The 9,845-nt window shown below is 42.2% G+C and overlaps 1 protein-coding gene across 3 annotated transcripts in view; it reads left to right on the top strand.

The window, feature by feature from the left end:
* The first annotated feature begins 1,066 nt into the window (after positions 1-1,066).
* Positions 1,067-9,845, top strand: part of CCDC91 (coiled-coil domain containing 91) — a 735,207-nt gene continuing 726,428 nt past the window's right edge. For 2 of the 3 annotated variants that reach the window (XR_011281774.1, XM_069628511.1), the window contains exon 1: positions 1,259-1,570. Coding sequence is in view for 2 of the 3 variants with exons in the window: in XM_069628511.1 (XP_069484612.1) it covers positions 1,475-1,570 (96 nt within the window). In the remaining variant the exon portion in view is untranslated. Of the gene's footprint in view, positions 1,571-9,845 lie in introns of all 3 variants that reach the window. The other variant, XM_069628510.1, reaches the window with a different exon arrangement.

Genomic DNA, 9,845 nt, shown 5'->3' with positions numbered 1-9,845 from the left:
TAACTGACAAGTTCTACTCCATATATCCAGGTACTGGCAGACAAATCACTATAGACCATGTTTGTGAGTAATGGGTTAATGACAGCATATTGGTGCACCTTTCTCATTTCAAAATGTTCTCCATGTGTGTTTGCATCATTTTCAGGTGAGTTTCGCTGCCATTTTATATATTAGGGTAGCGTTCCGGCCCGTTGCGGGTACTTTTTCGTGATAAAATGTAGATTTTGGGCAGTATTGGGTTAATGACAGCATATTCGTCCACATTTCTCATTTCAAAATGTTCTTCATGTGTGCTTGCATCATTTTCAGGTGAGTTTCGCTGCCATTTTATATTTTAGGGTAGCGTTCCGGCCCGTTCCGGGTACTTTTTCGTGATAAAATGTAGATTTTGGGCAGTATTGGGTTAATGACAGCATATTGGTGCACCTTTCTCATTTCAAAATGTTCTTCATGTGTGTTTGCATCATTTTTAGGTGAGTTTCGCTGCCATTTTATATTTTAGGGCAGCGTTCCGGCCCGTTGCGGGTACTTTTTCGTGATAAAATGTAGATTTTGGGCAGTATTGGGTTAATGACAGCATATTGGTGCACCTTTCTCATTTCAAAATGTTCTTTATGTGTGCTTGCATCCTTTTCAGGTGAGTTTCGCTGCCGTTTTATATATTAGGGTAGCGTTCCGGCCCGTTCCGGGTACTTTTTCTTGACAAAATGTAGATTTTGGGCAGTAATGGGTTAATGACAGCATATTGGTGCACCTTTCTCATTTCAAAATGTTCTTCATGTGTGCTTGCATCATTTTCAGGTGAGTTTCGCTGCCGTTTTATATATTAGGGTAGCGTTCCGGCCCGTTGCGGGTACTTTTTCGTGATAAAATGTAGATTTTGGGAGGTAATGGGTTAATGACAGCATATTGGTGCACCTTTCTCATTTCAAAATGTTCTTCATGTGTGTTTGCATCATTTTCAGGTGATTTTTGCTGCCATTTTATAGGTTAGGGTACCGTTCCGGGTTTTACACACACCCGGTATTATGTCTGCATAATTATTTCTGAAGCACAACCGTATTTCATGTAGGGTTGCTCAACGCAGTGTGGTCAAGGTGTCTGTTTCTTGGAACAGCCTATGTCGGCTCGGGAAGGATCACGTAAGCACGGTTCCACGCACAATGTTTACCTTGGTAGTACTTTGAGCTGAAGGAGTTCCCCCCCCCCCACCTCCTCCTCCTCCTTCCCCCGTTACAATCCCGGCAGTGTGTGTCTCTCGGCGGCTGCTGTGGGGGAAGGGCTGGGTGCACGCCTCAGGAATGTCCCAGCCCAGCCTCTGCTTCAGGTAGGAGCTGCAGTGCTTGCAGTGAGCGGCTCGGCCGGTCAACGCACTGCAGCCTGTCTTCCAGCCCACAGGAGCCGGCCCCGGTGATGTGAGCCTGGCTGCCTTGCCGTCCAGGTGTCAGAACGTGGCACCGAGTCAGTCTCGCAAATGGACCTAAAGGACAGCTTGCTCAAGTCCATCTGGTACGCCTTCGCCGCACTGGACCTCGAGAAGAACGGCAAGGTGTCCAAATCCCAGCTCAAGGTAGGAGGAAGGGGTCGGGGAGGGCTGTTGGAAACACCCAGACAACTTGTCAGGTAGGGCAATGGCTGCCCGGCGGGGACAACAGGGGTGAACAATGCACAGCTCCGGCATACCTGGCAACTGTCCTACAGTAGGAAGATGTTTTATTGTTGCTTTTAATTATTTTTTATTTTGTGCGTTCTCTATCGTAATATCGATCTCTTAAGTTTCCCATTGGCACGTGCAAGTAGGTCCCCCGTTCTTGGTGCATTCCTTACATTCGGGAACTGGAGGCCCTGAATTTAAAATGAGAAATGCCAAACTTCAAGTCCCAGTGTGCAAAACGTAGAACGCACTGGGTAATCTACTGATGCATGATGTGCAGTCCTGGAAATTGATCTTCTTTTTTTACTGTGGAGTGCCATGATAATTCTGGAGGGACAGGACTGATTGTGACGGCATGGGAGGTTGCAGGATTTCACAACACCCGTCCACACTAAACATTTGACTTTTAGAAGATTAATCATGAACAACTCGAAAATAGCCCAAGGGAGGAGTGTTTCCAATAATGTTGCAAGCAACGCATAAAAGGTGTGCACGCTTTAAAGCTAATAAAACGGTATTCAAATATTTCCCGCACTGTATAATCTTAACACGCAATTCTGTGGCGTTTGTTCAGTTTCTGAAGTGGTCTTGTGGTTGTCTCGCCCCTGATCCTAACGATCTCTTGTGAACTCCTGAATTCGCTCAAATTAAGGGCGACGCCCCTAATAGCAGTAAGATAAACATTTTGAACTTAAATCAAGGGTTAACATGAACACTGGGGCCTGGTCTCCAGGAAACTCGGTGCCAATAGCCAGCACTGATGGCATGGGGATTCCTGAGAGTGCTGCCTAATGTATTTTTTTCTCAAAAGTCAGTCAGTGGCAAAGTAGGCTTCTATCTCGGGCATAACTCCATGTTGCTCCAACGTCAATGTAGCAGTCCTTCATTTAAGCTCTGCTTGAATCTTGGGAGTTGCAGTCCTTGTAAACTTCAGTGGAACAAACACAGGGAAATGCCAATTTTTGAGCTTTGAGAGATTCCTAGACCAGAGTGATGCCATTATCTAAGGGCAGTAGCACGATAAGTGCAGCTTTGTAGGCTAGAGACAGACACCTATGAAAGATGTTCAACAACCACAGACATGTGTTACCCGGTTTAGGCTACTCAATGTGATGCAGCAAACCCACGTCTTTTATCCTTGCCACCATACTCGAGTGTTTAATTTCCATATTTAACTTAACACCCCTGCATAGAGAGCACTTTTTGTGGCTTTCTGTTCCTGATTTTTTTAAAGCTGTACATTGTATGTGCATATGTGATTTATAAAGCGCACACATAGCTGGGAAGTGCTGTACACAGGTGATTCTCCGAGGTGGGGGCGTGAGGGGGGTACAAGTAGGAGCATGGGTAGCAGAGCAGCTGGGATGGAGGCATGTGGGCTCCTGAAGGGGAGTGATGTGGTCCACTGACACGATTGACGAGAAGTTGGTTTAAGAGCGCCTATTGGGCCACCGATTGCTCTCCCATTGCATTTAGGCCGCAGGATAATGCTTTAGTGGGATTCAAAAAGGGACCCCGCCCCTACTGTCATATGTTTCAAACAATTTTCGGCGTTATGAAAAGCAACAGCAACCTTGGATGATTCTACACCTCCAAAACAGCATTTTATATTGAACCATACACTAAGCGTTATCCTACGTTGAACCTTCTACCGCTAAATATTTTCCCACACCCTGAAGGTTCTAGATCAGTGCTTTAAAAGTCTGCCTTAATAAGAAATTGCATACTCCTATCTTATTCATAGGTGGCCCCATGTTCTGTGATGTCGGCCAGTCCAGACTTTGCGGGCACTGGCACCATGCATGCTGGACTTGTAGGTTTGGTTTTCCCATATGGATTTGTAAGTCAATTTTTTCAGTGATAATTGAAAAGCCAGGTCCAGTCTGAAGCAGTGTTACTCAAGACAGTCACTTAACAGCTGTACATTGCATTGAAATGAAGGAGTTTTATTTATGGTCAAAGCAAGATGGCAAGATCAAAAGGGAGAGCAACAGGGCAGACCTTGGCATTCCAATGCACTGTGAAATTTGGTTTATTTACTACAAACATATGTATGTAGGTAGTGGCAGATCGTTACAAGGAAGAGTTGATGGTAATGGGGGACTGTCATGATAAAGAGTAATCTAGTGTTCATGGGGGACTGTGACGAGGAAGAGTGAGATTGTAGTGGGGGATGTTGATGAGGAAGAGTGATGTGTTGGTAGTGGGGTACTTTGATGAAGAATGATGTGGTGGTATTGGGGGACTGACAAGGAAGAAGGAAATGGGTTAGTGGGTTAATGGACTATTAACATTGTGTACTGGGACGACGAAGAAGAAGAAGAAGAGTGTGGTGGTTTATATGTAAGATTACTATTCAGTACTGTGTGCGAGGAAGAGGGATGTAGGGATTCAGGTAGGATTACTAATTAGGTACTGTGATGAAGAAGGAGGTGCGATATTGTAGATATCATCCCTACTGATGTCAGGAGTGAATCGAGATATTCACCCTTAAGTCACGTGAAAAGCTTGTCCAATCCAAACAAAGGATATAGTACACCAGCTATGGCGTCCCTCGATCTTATGTTACGTACCACATCTTGATATATAATAATTTTGAAGTATTTACACTGTTTATATTAAAAAAACAAATTTGCCACTCCATATTCAGATTTCGATGTTGACAAAACTGCACTCTCCCCAAGGCCCAAACCTTCAGAAACCATCCTTGCTTACCCTGCTGACATGCCCCTTAGCCTCAGAAGTACCCTTCTTACACCAATTATATCATTTTAGAGCAGTTTTCAAAAATGTATCGAGATTTCCATAATGACAGCATTTCATATCAATGCATCATGAAAGATATAACTAACTTTTTAGGTACAGGGGCACCCTGCTCTAAGCCAAATAACAAAATAAATCTGGACTTGTTTATGCCAAAGCAACAAAGGATTTCATTAAAGCACTTTGTGTCCGACTTGTTTCTTATTTGATGCAAATCCGTCCGGAAGTTTGGTCTGTGCGTTTGAGCAAAAATTGGAAATGTTTCCTATAGGAAAGTGAATGGAAAAGTTAAAAAACACCCCCTTTTTTTACCCTTTATATGTTTTGAAACGTAATATGGATTTGCATGACATATTTTCCAGTTTTGGGAGGCCCAGGTGCTAAATGTATGTTTTAAAATTTCGTGCTGATCTGTCCTACAGCTCAAATGTTATTAGACAAGGAAGTTTAGCATTTCCTATGGCGGAAAGGTTTCGGCTTAACTGTAGTGCTACTACAATCTTAAATCTGCGACAACATGTCCATGTCCCCCATGATGGCATTGTGAATCCCTTCTGTTATAATATGTATGGGCTCATGGGCTTTGTAATGGGGGATATCATTAGAAGATGGTTATCACTTCCCACATCTGCTGAATTTCAAGGCTTTTGTTGCATTAAATCTGATCACTCTAACCCTCTCTTAACGAGATTTTTTTCACAAAATTTTTCGAAGGTTTTGTCATACAATAGTTTCTTCAGAACCAACTGTGCATGGCCTTCGGCCGTCGTCGGTGTACATGTTGCACCATTAGTTTTATTTAGGGCTCTCTAGCAGTGGCCTTTGCTATGTAGTTTCTTGAGCTTCCACTAGCCATGGCCTTTGGCTGTGGGGTCTGTACATGTTGTTCCACTAATACATTTCTTTTGGGCCTACTGGCCATGTCACAGCATTAATTTGTGGTTTATAGTCATTAAATCGAATACAATAATGTCGAAAGTCAAAAAATAGAAAAAATAATGTTGAAAAAAAAAGTTGAATTTCTCTTTTATTACGTTTTTTATTCGAAATGGGGGGGTTCCTCCCAACCCCCTTTTTAAATTTTTTTTTTTGTTTTGAACTTTTTTTTTTATATGCGGAACCCAAAAAAAATATAAATAGAAAAAACTATTTTTCAGAGTAAATGTAAGTCTCTCTCACGATAGTTAAACTCTAGAAAAATCAAAAGTGACGGTCTTTAAGCCTCCCTTTTCAAAAAAAATCTATTCCTTTTTTTCTTTTAATGAGGTGGTTATTGAGCAAGTTTCATATTATGATTATTTGGGAGTGCTCTACAAGGACAACAGTGTTTGGGGCGACCAACTTGCTAGGTCAGCTCTCACATTGGAAAAGTATGGTGGCAATATTCTTTCATTCTTTTACCACCATGGGTGTGGTGCCATATCACCATAACTAGCTTGGGAAGCAGACTATGCCCGCTGCCCTGTACGGGGTAGAATTTTGGGGCCACTGTAACCTGGGCAAGTTAAGTGTGTGTGAGAACATAGTTCTCAAAGTTATTACTTGCTTCTAGCGCACCCTCTATGATACTTCAAGTTGAACTAAACCACCTTCCAGTAATATCCTATGCCTCTTTTAGACCGGTTTCATATTGTCTAAAAGTTTGGAGCTCAAGGGATTTGTTGAAACAGCGGCTTGTGAATATCATGAGTTTAACAGTTGGAAGAAGCCACAAATGGCTTGGCCACGTGAAGGAATTTAGACCTGTATAGGTTTGACCTCTGGGATCAACCACGGGCTCTCCCTAACCAGGAAATCGAGCAGATGAAAGTGCTTATGTCGTGGAGAACCCGGGAAAAACAATTAGTGGATGCTATATCCCTGAACTTGGGCCAACCCTACGTAGAGGCCAAATTGGAATGTGGTTTTAAGGTATATCTAGATGCAGTGTTTCCTCCCCTTGAGTGGTTTCTGTACCTACAATTTAGACTAGGTATTTTACCTGTGGCAGTCTTCAGCTTGGCAAGTGCAGTTTGTGAGATCATTACCATGATCGCTAGCAAACAACCTCTACCAGATCTTTTAAATGGAGGTGGTGCCTTTTTTGAGGTTGGCAGGATGTAGGACTTCTTGCTCCTCATGAAAAGGAATTTGGGATGTATTATGTGACAACTATTGTTCACCTCATAGTCAGAGATTTCAATTGGACACCATTTGGCCAATGGAATCCCATCCAGCGATTTAAGAGGTGATGAGGTGTGTTAGAGGAAATGAGACAGGTCACATCAAAAACATTCTTTATGTGGCAAGAGAATTAGTCACCGATCCCAGATAGACCACATTACAACTGCAAGCATTGGACATGAGCAATGCTCTAATTGCTTTTTCCGTTTTCAGTGTGGCTAAGACACTGCGTGGGTACAGTTTGAGGAGAACCATAATCCCCAAATGACTCCTTAAACCACACAGCCTTTAGTCAGAGCTTACCCTCTTTGATGCAGGAAAAAACACGGTTTTCTTAAATTCCTCCAATGTGTTTTTATATGTGTGTGTTTATTGCCCCTCGCAGGCCTCTTGGCTGATAGGCGACATGCTGGTTGGTAATATATCGAAAGCCTAAATAAATGTTTATATGTAGGTATTTAAATATTTTTTTTTTAAATTAACTAATTTATTAAAATCCTACTATTAATAAAGCAAAAAAGTAGGTCTCAACAGCAATATACATTTAATAAATCTAATCCATACGTTGAATAAAGGTGACATACCTACATCTGCATGATGACAGGTGGGGGTATAGTTTGAATATAAATACGGTAAGAAAACAACTTCAATTGTCTCAAAACAGTATGGCCATATCATATAGATGCTACTGCGGGGGTGTTTATGCCAACATCAATACTTCAGAGCTGTTGAGCTCTACCGAAAGCGCTGTAGACTAGCAGGGGTCTGCAACTTGTAGCTCTCCAGGTGTTTTAGACTGCAAACCCTTGATCCCTCACCATTGACTATGATGGCTTGGGCTGATGGGAGTTTCAGTTCAAAGCATCTTGAGAGCCAAAGGTTATATAGACCCCGTGGGATGAGGTTGGACAAGCGTTGCAGTCAGGGTCACAGTTGCCACTGTGGAGCATAAATAGTAGATGGGGGTGAATACTTGATTGCAGTTGTCATATTTTGAAGATGCAGGTGAACCAGCACAATTCAGATTTTCCACACATTCGTTACAGAAAGTCATAATTCTATTAAAGACACGGAGGCGAAGGATTATGCTTACTCTTCAACTTTACTGATCAGCAGCAAAGAAAATATTTCCAAAGAACATGAATACAAATTTGTAAAAACTACAATAACCATGTTTTTTTTGAACATTTGTAGTTCATTTCTATTGGTCTCTAACTGACCACGTGACAAACTTTAAACCAATAAGACAGTCCTCAATGAACTAAATCTCTTGTCCTCTTTCCCTTCTTCCTCTTTCTTTGATTCTGCGAGGATGAGTTCTGTACATCTTTGATATTCTCTTCTCTCAATTTCCTATTTGTTTGCCATCTGACATCGTCCCTAGAGAAAACATAATTTATAACAGTGACTATAAATCGAGTACAGGGTGGGTCAATCGTATAATACCACATCTAGTAATAACTTGTATAAACATCGAACATTAGCAACATCATCATATTCATTATACTTCTTAAACGATTTTGCATAATAGTTACAGAAAACATGTTATGTAAACATTACATTCTTACGATTGATCGGGTGGGATAATCCTTCGCCTCCGTGTCTTTAATAGAATTATGACTTTCTGTAACGAATGTGTGGAAAATCTGAATTCTATGTCAAGACCGGAGGCTCTGATTATGCTTGTTCAAAGCTTACTTACCACTAACGATGTTGCACTTTCTAAAGGTTTAAAATAGAAAGTCTTAAAAATCGATTAATTCGACCAATCCGCCGATTTCATAATGTCTTCTACTCTAGCTCCTATGTTATATGCCTTAGTAGCTATCGCTCCTCTGACTGAATGAGCGCCATATTTCTCAATATTTATGCCTGCTTCTGCCATCACCCACCTAAGCCATCTGGCTATGGTCGCCGGTCTAACCGCTTTAAAAGGTTTACAAATCGCTATTAAAAGTTGAGTTACCCCCTGGGGTCTTATTTCCCTCGTCATATCTTCGTATGCCTTTATGCATCTAACTGGACATAATTTTGGTTGATTTGGAAAAGCTTCATATGAAACAGATTTCAAACCTGTCTTAGTCCTCTTTGAAATGAGGAAAGTCACTCCATTGGGGGACATACTCTGCCTATTAATCTCCAGTGCTCTGATATCAGACGATCTTTTACATGCTAGCAGACATAAAATCATAGCTAATTTACCTGAAATTGCTTTACGTGTCAAATCTTGATTATCTGGCCATGTCAAAAATAGTCTCAGGACCTTATCAACATCCCATAATTCACTATATTTCTCGTTAGGAGGTTTAATCATTTTTACTCCTCTTAATAGTCTACAAACTAATGGGTGTTCCCCAATCGCTAGACCATCAACTCTAGGATGTCCAGCCGATATCGCAGACCTGGCCGTGTTAATGGTTCTATAAGCTTTACCTTGTGCTGCCATCTGAGCTAAAAAATTTGCTACATGTACTACATCCGTTCCATCGGGATGTATGTTCCTCTCCAAACACCAGCTACACCATCTAGCCCATGCTGATCTATAAGCCTTGTGTGTTCCGGGGGCCCAGGATTCGTTGATAATGTTCTCAGCCTCATTCGATAGTCCTGGCCTAATCCAAGATCCCCTGAAATCGCCCACGCTACCAGGTTGATTCCTCCTGACCTCACCAAAGGGTGACTGAGACCTCTGGGATCTCGTATTATTAGTTCTCCCTTGGGTAAAGTCAGTGGATTTTGATAAGACATCTCCAGAAGACTGGGAAACCATACTTGACCTCTCCAATCTGGCGTTACTAGGATTAGTGATGCCCTCTGACGTCTCACCTGAGCAAGGGTCCTCATTATCATGGAGAACGGGGGAAATGCATAATTCCTCTGATGGCCCCAGACTTGCAGGAAAGCATCTATCGCCTCTGCCTCCGGGTCTGGTCTCCAGCTGAAAAATCGGGGTAATTGTCTGTTCAACCTCGATGCAAAAAGATCGATCTGGCATGGACCCCACCGGGACATTAGTTCCTGGAACACCCTCTCGTCCAGTTTCCAATCGCTGGAGTCTCTGAGGTATCTGGAATTCCAGTCGGCCACTACATTCTGTTGTCCCGGCAGATATTCTGCTCTTACTGAAACTCTTCTTTCCAGACAAAGTTCCCAAAATTCCTTCGCTAGTTCCGCAAGAATTCTGGATTTTGTCCCTCCCAGCCTGTTGATGTATCTGACTGCTGAGATATTGTCCATCTTTAGAAGGACACAACATTGTACTCTC

This window comes from Ambystoma mexicanum, chromosome 12 (assembly GCF_040938575.1).
Source record: "Ambystoma mexicanum isolate Mex_15411 chromosome 12, UKY_AmexF1_1, whole genome shotgun sequence".
Classification (NCBI taxonomy): Eukaryota; Metazoa; Chordata; class Amphibia; order Caudata; family Ambystomatidae; genus Ambystoma; species Ambystoma mexicanum.
Note: the sequence above shows the minus strand (reverse complement) of the source record. Positions and strands in the feature narration are given on the sequence as shown.